This window comes from Phalacrocorax aristotelis, chromosome 1 (assembly GCF_949628215.1).
Source record: "Phalacrocorax aristotelis chromosome 1, bGulAri2.1, whole genome shotgun sequence".
Taxonomy (NCBI): Eukaryota; Metazoa; Chordata; class Aves; order Suliformes; family Phalacrocoracidae; genus Phalacrocorax; species Phalacrocorax aristotelis.
Genome location: NC_134276.1, coordinates 115,775,040 through 115,789,161, shown reverse-complemented (window position 1 = coordinate 115,789,161; position 14,122 = coordinate 115,775,040). Strand labels below are relative to the sequence as shown.

General features: G+C 37.8%; 1 protein-coding gene across 3 annotated transcripts in view; it reads right to left on the bottom strand.

Moving 5' to 3' along the window:
- Nucleotides 1-14,122, bottom strand: part of CADM2 (cell adhesion molecule 2) — a 681,753-nt gene that overhangs the window by 61,479 nt on the left and 606,152 nt on the right. For all 3 annotated transcript variants that reach the window (XM_075102266.1, XM_075102284.1, XM_075102275.1), the window contains one exon: nt 6,083-6,261. In XM_075102266.1, coding sequence (XP_074958367.1) covers nt 6,083-6,261 — 179 coding nt within the window. The remainder of the gene's footprint in view (nt 1-6,082; nt 6,262-14,122) is intronic.

Below are 14,122 nucleotides of genomic sequence, written 5' to 3'. Positions count from 1 at the left end.
TCTTCTGTAGTTTTTTATGTTATTTTTACTTTTTATAAGATGGGAATAGGAAAGACTTTTCACCTCTGTTTTAAGGGCTCAAACCTGAGATACCTTCTTTCTTTTAATTCAAACGGAGATACTAAAAAAAAATCTCAGAACTAAAAAGCATAGGTATTCACATGCACAGAATTTCAAATTAAGTCATAAGTAGTCTTCTGAGCCTCATATTCTTGATATGCCTTGATTGCTGTAAGGGCAAGGTTGTTTCTGCACTAAGAACACCCTCTATTGTAGCTGTACATGTTATTATTGTTCCATTATACCACAGGTCTGCTCAATTATCTTTTTGCAAAACCCAAGCTTTGTTCACTCAAAGGGTAGGATTTTCCCATAGGCAAAGAAAGTCTCTTCTCTGAGATGTGCCTGTAAATGAGATGTTTCAACTCAGGAACTAAAAAGGAGGAAACTTTAGAAATTGTCCAGCTACCTCAATGTCTAGGGTCTTAACACCAAAATAGAGGGCAACCAGATTACTGATGAGCATGCTGCTCCACATGGTTGCTGCTTCCTTTCCGTCCCTTCCCACCTTGCCCCTGCCCCTTCAGTGAATATTTTTATGTGTTTTTCTGATATATGTTTATGAGGATAAGGTGTCCAAAAACAGTACACAAGATTTATCAGAGGCCTGTGGTGAAAATATTTGCAAACCTGGACACCTATTGCCTATCCGATAAGCTCAGTTTTCAAAGAAAAAAGAAAAAAACCCTCACCTCCTCAGTTTTATTTCAAATTACTGTTCTCCTCAGTTTTTACTTTCACAGAGTGAGAGGTGTGCACAAGTGAATTACAGAAATAAAGGATAGAGAGGGACCTCTATGAGAACATCACATCAGAAATGAAACATAATAAAAAAGTGATAGTGGGCAAATGAACAGACAACAATAAAGGAATCTAGAGGCAATGGAGTTTATTTCTTTTCAGATGGGCTTTGGATTCCACAGAGTTTCTACTAATTTAAAAAGAAACTTTTACAGACGTAAAAGCGCACGGTGCTGGAATTATGGGTGGCCACGGAAGGTGAACCTCTCTAAATGTATTTGGAGGCAGGAGTTAACAAACTAAGGTGCCTTGTGCAAATTTGGCATAGCACTGTTACAGATATGGAGAACAGTCAATCACAGAGATTTACTGCTAGACCAAAAATGAAAAGAAAAAGGCAAAAAACAGACCATAAAAGAAGGAGAGCAGACACAAGGGATGGGAATCCAGGAAATGCAGAATCTAAGATCATAATTATTAAGAAAGTGAGAGTGAGCTGGAAATACTTGAGCATCTTTTGAAGGGAAGCAGCGTGAAAATAAAAGTGATTTTAACTGCATACTTACAGCACAAACAGCAAAAGAAGCCACAGAGATTGGAAAGTTGGGAACTGAAGAGATCAAGCAGCAGGGTTAAACAAACCAGAGAGAATACTTTTTCCTCAAAGCACATAATTCAATTCAGGAACTTGTTGCCACAGGTTATTTTGAAAGCTAAGATGATAAATGCTTTGAAATGGGACAGGACAAGCAGGTGGAAGATAAAAACATTATGGTCCAAAGGTAAGATACAGCAGGACCTTTGGTCTTATACATTGTAGGAGATCTTCTGTTTGAAAGTACATTTCCAAATATTAACGAGGATGTAACTCAGTCTTTCAGTTGCCTTTATTTGCAAAAAATAGCTTGCCCAAGAAAAAAACAGAAAATAATTGAGAGGCTGAAGTCAAGGGACTATCTTATGCCACTTTTTATTCTACAGGGATACTGAGTTACCAGCTCAGTCGCTTTCTACTGTATGTATAATTGTGCCAGTAAAACTGCCTTGACCATCCACAGTTCCTGATTCATGTTAATTTCCGTATCGCTTTGAAAGATAATTGATACATGACACGTTATAGCTCTGAATATCTCAATTAATTGAATGTGAGTCTTTAGACTGGCAAATCAGGGTATTTCACTAAGGTACTTTATTTCAAATAAGTCTGCAAATTATCAAATGCTGCTGTTTCCATTGAGGACATTTCCCAAGGATGTGGACTTCTGTCACCCGCTCAATGTGACGTTGAACTAAGTCTTCAGCAGTGACATCCAGAGGTTATGAACTACTGCTACATACATAACAGCCGTGTCTTCAGTTTGATTATGATGGACCACCTCCTTTCTCAGCTCCAGCTAAATCAATGCAGTTATTACCTACGCTTTGCAAGTAGGATCTATGTTTTTGGGTTGAGCATCATGAGTCTGACAGTTAGCTCTGTTTACTGGTGATTAATGACGAGTATTTGGACAAAGGTAAACAAAAATTCTTAATAAATTGGAAGAGAGTGAAAATTGCCTGGGGACCATTACCAAAGAAAGGGTGTAATATATCTAGCCGGAATGTGCGCTTCCAAAGCACTAAGCTCGCCAATTAGATTACAGAAATGACAACGGCTACAGGCATTAAAGCTCATGCCTTTGTTGCTGCACGAGACAAACGCTTGAGCAAACTACATGTCTTGCCTTTGTACTACTGCCTATAAACTCTGACTTTGTGCCCACCTTCCTGCTTCATGAAGTGTTTTCTTGACATTTATTATTAATAATAAAAGATAAGAAAAATGAAAGTAGCAGCCGTATTGATTCAGCAAAGCAGCATGAGCATATTTAATAGCCCATGCCTTTTACCTGATTCAAATATATTCAGTTTCTCTGAAGTCTGATTTCTTTAATTATACTACAAATCTAGAAAGGCTTTTTATGTTATCAGATACTAATTATATTAGACAGAATGCCATTCATCTGCTTATAGCGATATTTTTTTCCACTGCCATCACTTAACAACAAAACAGTATTACCCTATCATTATTTACAGTGGAAAAAGTACTACTTTTCTGTATAATTTGGTGTCTAGGTTGGTCCAGTTAAAGGCATGAGACACTCTTTGCTTGGTTTGTATAATTACTATGTATAAATACTTTGCTTGCCCTTAATCTCTAATTATGATAAACTATACTTCCCATTTCTAGGCAAGCTTCTCTCTGTGTTAAAGCTGTCTAAATTTCCTCTGAGTTAAGAAGATAACTTCAAAAATTGAGAGAATTAGTAGACTGAGTCCCACCGAGAGGGGGATTTCTTAGGTGAAAAAAGGAATAGAAGCCACATGAAACTTTTACAACTTCAATAAATAGAAAGACAGATAATCTGTCGATTTAGAAGTGAAAAAAAGGAAAAAAAATGTAGAGGATAAGAAAAGAAAAGCTGTGAATCAGGTTACACTCTCCTTCCTCTGCAGAGGATACCTTCCATTGATGTCCTCTGCCTTCTCACACAAACTCGCCTGGAATCTGAATCAGCCATAGTATCTCTCTAAACCTGGGCATGTGATTGTCATTCTTTCTCTCCATCACTCCAACTCTTTTGCGTTCTAGAGTTTCCTAGAAAAACTATTAGTTGTTTAACAACTGTGGAGCTGGACTTCCAGAGGCTCCTTTAACACAGTAGCTACGGGCACTCAGGGCACTTACGCCGTTCTCTTTACAGATCTAGTAGATCACTTTTCCTAGAACTTACTTCATTGACCTGCAATTTAAAATAATCTTTTGTGAAGAGTTCTCTCCTCATACAGATTCCTCCCCTCTCCTCTCCCACATCTTTGTAAAGATATCTCCCCTTATGATAAACCTGGCGTGTACTTGTATTGAATACTTGATGTTCAAGGTAAGAAGCACACTAATATGATAAATTGGCTCTAACAAAGGAGTAGGACAAAAAAATTACATCAACACATTAGGCACAGGGGAAGGGATGAGAAATCAAAGGATGCTCCCAGATATATTTAGGAAGGTACAGAAGAAAATACATCCTCTATTAAATGGAAGAAGAATGCATCTCAGAAAATGATAAAAAGTAGGTTTGCTAGCTGGGGGACGGGGAGAGGGAGAGGGGAAGAGAGGGAAGGGGAGAAAATTGTATAATTTTGGAAGGATTATGTTTCACTAGAGACATTCATGAATATAATGAGCTAAAGAAGGGGTAAGACTGCTTAAATTGATATATACAACTGATTGCTATACTTGATAAAATAATTTTGTCAGTCTCTTCTGTACTTAAACTTATCAACTCTGAAACGCAGTAAGTTGTTAAGCACTAAACACCATCAAATACTCTGACACAATACTCTCATGGTTTCAGAAACCTCAGAAGCACCTGACATTTACCTTCTCTACTTCTAAGACTGGAATTGCAGAAATGCAATTAGGAAAACTCTGGTACTCATAACACAAAAGGTCAGCAATGTGCAAGCTAAACCTGGTAACATGCCTAATGTGCTGCCAAACGTAACAGAATGCCTTCCTGATAATGAATGATTTTACAGACTGCCGTGAAGTTGTTGCAAGATAATCAGATCAACAGGGGGCATGCCACTATGCGAAAGACACATAGGAGATTGTGAAATATGGTTTGATAGAGTCACCACTGATGCAAAAATCTACCATTACAAAAGGGTGTGTTTTCAGAAATAGTCACATAAATAAATTGGGCAGAAAACACAAATAACAGAAGCTTCAACATTTGGTAAGCGCAGAAGCCATTACTTCAATCAAAGGCAGTGCACTTTGTGTCTGAAGCCAACAACCAATACACCACCACCTCCGGGATGTAAAAGATATTTTTTCTTTTTCTTTTCTTGTAGTAATCAATGCAAGTAGAGGTTAGAGGGTTTAGTTTTTCTGTTTGTCTTTAATACAGAAATACTCAATGCAGCAGCACAGGCTCTGTGTTGCTCATGCAAAGACCTCTTCCTTAATTCTGCCACTAATCCTACATAAACTAATAGCAAACTTCAAGAAAAATGAAAACTAATCTAAAGGATTCTTTTGGTAAATGACATTTCATCAACACAGCAAAAAAATAGCTCATTACTGAAAGCCGAAAGTAGCACTTATTAGAAGATTTCTGCCAAACACCTAAAGGCAGGTTAAACCTTTAGTGCAAGATGTTTTTGAGACCTTACAAACACCAAAGAAGTGTATACGTGTTATGCCTCAATTCCTCATGAGCACATAAAGTCTATATAGTTCACATGTCTATTTACAGACTATGATTTGTATCAGACTGTCTCATTTTACTTTGTCATAGTTATAAGAAGTTGCATTTTTTAAAAAACTAGAGGAAAAAAAGTACTGTCGTGAACTACAGTGGAGCTTTGGCCTCTGTATTCACTTAAGTTAAAATCCAGATCACAGAACTCATAATCTTCCAGGAATTATCATATAAATATCTGTGATATGACAATATAATGTTTTGAGACTGCTAGATCCATATTGCAAAGCTGTATTAAAGGCAAATACTGACTTTGTATTATAGTTTCTCCTATGGCTGAGTTATATCAAGCTATTTCATGACCAATGTAAAAAACAGCTATTCGTTCCATGTGACACATATTGTTGCCTAATTAATTAAGGAAAACAAATCAACTGTAATTAATGTGAAACTTCCTATTTTTCCATTTTATTAGAAGTATCATGAATTTAGGACATGACGTATTTTTGAGGATTGACTGTAATGATAGGCCAGATGATGATCAGCTACCTTGTACAAGCTGAATTTTCCCAGTAGCAGGCTATAACTTGTGCGAAGAAAACTATCTGATGTCCTGTCTTTGGTGGTCTATAAAGAACTAAAAAAAAATCCTCAAGCACCCGTCTGTCTGGCACTGCCATATTTCCCTTCATATATCCTTTCGTAACCAGCTTTATCTGAACAGTGTGTGCCTGAGGCAAGTTTTTCTAAAACAGTAGCGACATACTGCAGAACATTTTTACAGGTGCTTACTTTGCAAAAAGTTCACAACATAAGCCAATATGTTTTGTTTAAACTGTATGAAGAGAGGCACACCAACAAAAGGAAGTAAATACCCTCCCCACAACTAGATGACAGCATCAATAAAAATGCAATTATACTTCCGTTTTTTTTCTTGCTGTTCTTTTGGTAATGATCATAAGCAACTGATTGTATTTTCTTGAAATGTTATATATGCATAACATGCACCAAAAAACTAATGAGAACACACTCACCATGTACTATCAGGACATATTCTGTGCTGTTTCGGCCAATAGGATTTTTTGCTTCACATCGGTATGTGCCATTGTCTGTTTTGTTTAGGAAACTGATGCTTAGGACCCTGCCGTTGACAACCATTCTCTCTGGATCTGGTAGTTCTCCACCATCCTTTGTCCACAGTACTGGTTCTGGCCTGTTGGATCCAAAGCAATGCATTTAATCAGATACATGAAGCAGGTATATGCAACGCATACATCAGAAAGAGTAGCATCAGAAACTTATGAATAGTAACCTGCCATCAAATTATGTTCAATGATCATTTCAGTTACTGGATATAATGAACTGTCACTATTACAACCTCACCATCCCAGGTGAGAACTACTACAGAAAGTGAGAAAACAAGCAGGGAAAAGAAGAGAAACAAAAAAGGAAACAGAATGGTACTGGAACAGGCCAAGGTCGTTAATAAATTAAAAAGTAGTTCTCACAAGGTTTCAGGGCTCACAGTTTGGCAAGATGCTTGGCAAGCTAAGTGAAAAGAGCTTTCCACTTGTGTGATGAGCAATATGGTCCTGTGTGGCTGACAGGCATCAGAAATCATGCAAGCAGGTAGATGTAAGTGGTTTGTAAATGGATTCTAAAATTATTTAGGCCATTCACATTCACAAGTGCACTTGCATGCGCTGTCTTTCCTCAACCAGGCATATCAGTCTCAAAATAGCACATCTTACACACAATGTAAATTTGTTTCTGTTGCTGCATTGTGTCACAGCCCATCCCTTTCCCCACCCTTTCTGCATTCGTCCCTCCAATAATTGCTTGTTATTCATGTTAAAACAAGCAATAAAAGATTTTACTTAAAACCCTGGATTTTTTTTTGTTTTGTGAAACCTTTCCTCTTGTGCCTCATGAACTTGCATCAAACAGACCAAAGGCCAAGCAATGGCAGCAATAACCCCCTAGGCAAACTAAGGGCACCACAGAGAAGGAAACTGACCATCTTGCAGATTCACATATGTCTTCCTACTGGCAAGTGATACCTAACTCTTTCCTAAAGACTCTCAAGAAGCTACACAGTTCATGAGATTTGCTTAACAGACAGCAGGATGTGTTTATTACTGGTATGCAGTCTTTACTTACATGTAACAATATCTACTTTCAAATTTACATGAGGGAAATCACCAAAAAGACAGGTCTGTGACCAGGAATGAAAAGTCAGCTTACTCAATCCTGACTATCTCACAAACAGACAAAGCATCTCAGGTCCTTAGATGCTAGTCACCAAAGCAAGATGTATACAGCCTGGGGATTCATTGCTACATTCCTTGTATCTGGTAGCTTTGTACCCTGTAACCCAAATATCAGTCCCTTTCTTTTGGGTACTTTACTTAAGTAATTTCAGTCAGAAGCGGTTCTAGATTTTGTTTGGTAGGAGAATGCTACGTTATATTTTCTGATCAAAGCCTGCAGTTGTATGACTAAGTAGTAAAATAAAATATAAACTGCTGTTACAAAATCAGCAGATGCCAAATTAGTCGCTAGTCTTACTCAAGAAATACTTAATTTCATTAATTTAAGCAGGTGTTTAAAGCCTATGAGATATAATAAGTATTCAGAATAAGAAATAACCCTAAATACCTAAGAAGAGACACTCTGCCAAAATGTGGCCTCATGCACAGAAAAATAGTCCTAATGACTGCAATGATATGATTTTCTTTTGAGTTATGCAAGACATGTAACGAAGTATTTTTTACTGAAATGCATTTACTGCTATATAATTTATATTACTTTTAAAAGTTAAAATACTATAACTTAAGTTTCTCTTGAAAGATAACAGATATTTATACACATTTTAGTAGTATATGGATGACACTCTGTTAAATTGTTGTTGAACTTGTTACCTAGACTGGCTATTCTCTGAAGTTATAATTAGGTTTTTTTCTAGAAGATCATATACTAGGGAATAAAACAAGATTCACATAATTTTAAACCAAGGATTAAGAACTGTTGGTGTAATGGGCCTTATTTACACCTTACAATAAATATGTCTTAATACTCTTCTAAAGTGCACTTTCAGGAACTAGTATCTAAATACACGATGCACAATATACACACTTCCTTTTGCTCAGTGCGAGCAGGGAATCTAGATGTCCATGCTGTTGCAGAAACACTGCCCTACAGAGTTCATAACATTAAGGTGCGATTTGCTTTGATATGTTAAGGTGGATTTGTTCAATTTTCTAGCAAACTCTTCATTGTTCCCCATTTACCAGATTACTGTGAACCTCTAATCCCAGGAGTGGAAACTCTGAAACTCTCAATGTGTACCATTACCTTCATAAATGGCATGTTAAAGCAACTCTGTGCAGTGGTAATTTATGGAATTTACGTTTTCAGTTGAAATTAGATGGCATATCCTAGGGGAAAACCCACAGGATAACAAAGAAGTGTGAAGTGGAACCTTAGATATAAATTATTCAGGAAGCTTTGTCACATTGTAATATACCAACTCTAGTCTTATACAAAGTGCTTAGCTATGGCTGCACAATGATGGTGGCAGAAAAATCACGGCTCAGAGAGAGGCAGATCTACATACTCTGGGTGTCGGGGAAGATGCTAATTAACAGTTTTTCCTGTTAACTAACAGTTTAAGCCATCCTGTGCTGGCTTAGTGGAAGCAGCAGAGCAATTCCTGGGCAGCTGGCCCATGGTCAACACATCATGGCGGCCGGGCACAGCCCTCACTTCATCTCTCCGCTCCCAGGGAGGATGGTGCCTAAAGCAGCAATTCTGTCACAGCCACAACATTAAATTTTGCCTGCAATGCTGGGAAGCTTTGAGACACTCTGGTCTAAACAATTTTTTAGTTAGGCAGAAATGAGCTAGGAACGTGAGATATGCCCATGCACCCAGGCCAGCAGGCTGCTGTGGTCAGTGACGAGGGGAGTGGCTGTTTAAGGAAAGCGTGTGAGTGTGGCCATTTTCTGTGGTCCTTTCCCCCCGTACTCTGCCAGCACCCACAATCATTCTGTTGAGGAAGTTGGAGGGGACAACTCTCATTCATTTTTGTATCTACTTAGTGTTTAGACCTGTTGCCTATGAATATATCTAATATCTTTTTGACTCTGCTTATACTGTCTGTCAACTCAGCCTCCTGCGGCAATGAGTTCTGGAAGTTCCCTACCCGCTGTGCAAAAATGCATTTACTTTTGTCTGTCTTACACTGATCTCCTAGCAGTGGCAATGAATATTGCAGGATATGGTAAGTAATGCTTCTGCATATTATAACCTTGTTATAAGTTACAATAGCCTTGTACGTAAGTAGGCCTCTCTCTCTGTTTGTTTGAATTTGATACCTTCTGAGATTATTGGCAGGGGAAAAAAAAAAATCACAAGAAAAAAGGGTAAAGGAACCATAAATTTAGAGCATATTGGCTATTCCTTGATAATTGCTTTAGTAGCTTCATTGTCCAAAGCACAAATGCAGATGAAACACTGATGGGGAAGCGCTCCTTCTGTGACACAAGGTACAGAGAAGTGTGAATTCCCCATAGTTTATCCTATTGAAACATGTTCATGGGTGCAGAGCCAGACAGAGGTTCTCTCTCTTACCAAACATTTTGAAAGGGTTCTGGCTCTACTATTTATAGGGGATATTTAGGTTTGACACTGTAAAATACCCAGCAAATACGTACGCTCCTAATATTGTACATTTTTCTTCATCGCATACCTCTCCAATATTGTAGAATTTCAGCTTTTCTTCACACACTAAAGATTTGCCATAAGACTATCTATTGCTGTGTGGACTAGAACAAAGAGGGTATCCCTGTGCCTTGCATTTGTGCTTTCTTCACGTTGAATCACACTTACCAGTTTTTCTCAGACAATCCTGAAAACATCCTTCATTAAGCACAATAGCTATAAAGCCAGAATGAGCACTGTGGCCACTAATGCAATTGAATGTTACCACCTTCACACATTTCATGGCACAAACAAGCTCACTGACCTGCTCTGTCCTAACAGGAGCAAGCGGCCTGATAGTATCAATGCAGTCCCCCAAAGAACAAGTCTGTCCTCCCTGGTGTGTTGGGTTTTTTTGTTTGTTTTCTTTTTTCCCCCATCTTCAGTGAGAGGTGCTTTTCTATATCCCTGGTTTAATCCCTCCCATATGGATGCAGTTAAGTGGAAATGAGCTGTGCTACCACTGAGATCTTTCACTGGGTTCACAGAGGTAGCAGAGCTGAGGCACCAAGATGACGTTTTCTTCCCCAAAATACAGCTCTGCTTCTGGCTTACCTATTCTAATTTGCTCCCAGTGTGACACCTTTTAAAACAAAAACAAACAAATTAAGCATGCTGTACTGAAGAAATTCTTTCAAAGACACAGGTCAACTATGACAGCCCATGCTATTTCTTTGGCTGGTATGTATTGCTTTTACCGATTTGGCTTTGCACGCAGCTGCCCACAGTGGCACTATCAGGACTGCATTAAACTGAAAGAAGTCAGAGATACCAATCACAAGCATACTAAAACTGCTTAACTATGACCAGTAATCTCTCTGCCAGCCCTCCAGAAGAAATTTGAACTCTATACTCTCTCTAAAGAACTGCTAAATGGGCTTAGATTTTGGTATAATTTATGTTTAATCCTAGTAGAAAAGCCCAGAAACTTTCAGTAACTGACCTGCTAAAGGGAACTGGGTTTTGGTATAAATAAATAATTTTGTTAACTGCCTTCACATTAGCCTTAAAATTTGACATAAAAGGCTGTAGAATTTGGTATTCTTTCTCAGAAAAACTGAAATGGGACTGCAACGAGGATATTAAAAAAAGAGGTATCATATTCCAGGATGATTCATGTTTTATACTGTGGAACAGGACTTTTCTTGCAGGTAACTTAAGAAAGAATTTGTAAATAAAGCAAAATTATTTTCTTATCCTCAGGTTAAGAACCCTTTTCTTCCAGGATAAGTCAGTGAGAAAGCTAAAGGTGAACTGGAATGTGTTGGGGAAAAAAAAAGGTTTTAAAAACCACAGTGAGATTTGATTAGAAAAGAGCACTTAAGCACAGACTTACCTTTTCAACAAGTGTTTTGTTTATGTAATATGAAAGTCAACAGTTAACATTTAAATCCACATTAATGTTTTATAATCTAGGCTTTTAAAAGTTACATAGTAGTATTTTAAAGCAAGTTGGTTAATTTTCCATCCCCTTCTCTATCCATTCTAGCGATATATCTAACCGTTATATTTACCTTGACTTAGCTTTCATTTAAAAATGATACTTTGATCTATTGTATCGCTGCTTCTTTCCTGAACAAAGTGAATTTAAGCAATGCAATCCATTCCCACTTGAAAGTTCTTGGCTTTATTCATTTTTGTTGCCCTTTTCTGATTTTTGTTTACAGAAAGGTCACGTACAAGGTGTTCGTCATTGAGACCTTAGTAAACAACACTCAGGTAACTTACTGGTCCATAATACTAGCAGAGGATAACCTTCAATTTCTGTAAGATCACACTCAAAAAACCCCTAGAACAACGATGATAAATAACTCGTGCTGGCTTTTTGCATACTCAGTCTCACTGAGGATATTATCATCCATATGGGTATCTAAGCAGCCTGTCAAAATTTTGTAGCCAGTGTGGATAAAAATAAGAAAGAGGGAAGAAGGATTTGCAAAACACTAACAAGAGAAGTAAATTCGTTATTTTGAGTATGGCCCTCTTGAACATTGCCTTTTACTTCTCCAAACAGGGGCACACTTGTATTCCCTGCAGTCCATAAAAACATAATCTAGTGGAAATGCTCAAATGACTAATGGAAAAGATAGCACCACATTTATCAGAGCATTTTTTGCTGAAATCTTGGTGCAGTGTTAAAAGTCATCTAAGGGAATGACTGCTTCATTAATTTGAAACTTACAGAGTTTCTCTGTATTGAGAATCTGGATTTCTAGCTTTGTCAGTTAATCATCCAGTTGAAAGTTTAAATCCCGAGGGAGCTTCTTGTTTATATAAAGTCTCAGTCTGATGAGTCATATTGGGATGAGCTGGCTTGGGAGCATTTCATCTATCAAAAACATCAATATCCACAGTCACTAGCCTTTCCTAAAAGGCTTGGATAGATGGTTTTTATTTTATGAGATAAGAACACTCTGTGATTTTGTAGTTCTGCAAAAATTGAGTAACCTTCATAGAGTGTTTTTCTCCCCAGAAGAATTAGTCAAGAATATCCTAGGTACCTTTTATGAAGTTCTCTTTTTTAAAGAAGGAAGTTTTGAACATCTGAATTGATTATTATATTTGCCTACACTTTTCTCTTTTAAGCATCTAGGCAGACATAACGCAGCCTAAGAATATTTACAATGCCCCATACCAATGCTTTAAAAATGATTAAGAATTGAATTATCAACATAGGTTAAAAATAAGGTGGCAACAAAATATAGATTTCTACTTTTTGTATCATTAAAATTTGACTGGAATTCACAGCTATAAAGACAACAGGAACAACAAGAAATGTTGACAACAGTTGCAGTGTATTATGCCTTTGGAAAAGTTGCTTAAATGATAAAGAGGTAACAGGAATCTCAGACAATGTTAGTAATCACCATAGTAGATAGCAGATAGCAGAAAAGGGAAGAAAAAAACCAAACCAAACCAAACCCCCAGACCCTTCCACCCTTATCTTCTGTCCTTGATACAGATAAAGCCTTTCTTTTGTCCGTCACAAGTGCACTTGGGTGACAGCCTCCCTGACCCTAGCTTGCTTTGGATAAATCAGGCAGTCCTCTCGCCTTCAGATTGGCTCACTGGATTACAGATGCTAACCGTGTTGATATGATAGACTAAATTTGCAGCCAAAAGTCCTTATCCCTCAGCACCCTGTGAGAGCAGCTGATTAAAGTGACTCAAGAGGAGTCTTTTCAAAGATATTTATTCTTTTACCTGGAGATACAAAGTATAGAGCACTAAGAGGTAAAAGAGTAATTTTTCAGGTTCATATTTCCCCCCATTTACATCCTAAACTTTCCTTGCAACTACTTTTAAGATTCTACATTAAAAGGCCTACCTCTGCCTGAAGGAACCTGACTGTTCTCTTTCTCCCTTTGACCTAAGACTTTCAGCCCTTAACACAGCTGTGTAACACTGCTTGTCTCTGTCTGGACAGCTTTTTTCTAATTGATCACTAACCCACTATAACGTTAACTTCTCTGCAACTATTTACCTGTAGTTTTCCATTTGCCTTTTGTGCACTTCTTGTGGGTTCTCCCCCTGACCCTTAACTGTTTCCTTTATGTTAGTGATTCTCAAGAAGACAAGGCAGTATCAAACAAATAGCCTGAAAAGTGCATAACCCATGTATGTGTATGTATACATGAAGTTTTTTACCTAATTCCAGTATTATTTACAATCTTCCCAAAGAAGAATAAAAAACCTGCTGTGAATAACATTTTGGAGATTGGCTTTCTCATAGCCATGGGACAGATCACCAAAAGAACTGATGTGAAATCAGAAGACACCTTATCAGTGAAATGCATCAGAAATATTCATTGTAGTCTATTATTGTAAGCAGCAGGGAGGCTAAAAATGGACAAAAAGTTTGTCTCAAAAAAAAAAAAAACACCAAACCAAAAACCCAAAAACCCCAGCTTTGTGAGGGAGATGCTATAGGGATGTAGTCCAGAATTTGATTTAAATAAACTCAAAACCCATTGCCACATGAAGGCAGATGTGGGGGAGTCCCCTAAGCTTGTTCACAAAGTACAATCCTCCCTAAGGTAAGTTTAATGTGGGAGGAAAAACAGGACACCAAATGGTGTGCTCACTGCTGTGGGTGGTCCGCTGTCTTCCCATGACCCACATTAGAAGCAAAAAAAATAGTTCAGAGAGTTATAATCCTTTATTAACAGTCACTCTGTGTGTGTTGGAGAAGCGGTGTTTTCTCAGGGTTAGTTTGGTTGCGCTAGCACTGCCAGCCCTTCAGCTTTGAAGGCAATGCAAAACCAGAGAGCTCACAAATGTGCAATATGGCTGACAGGTCAATGTCAGAAAAA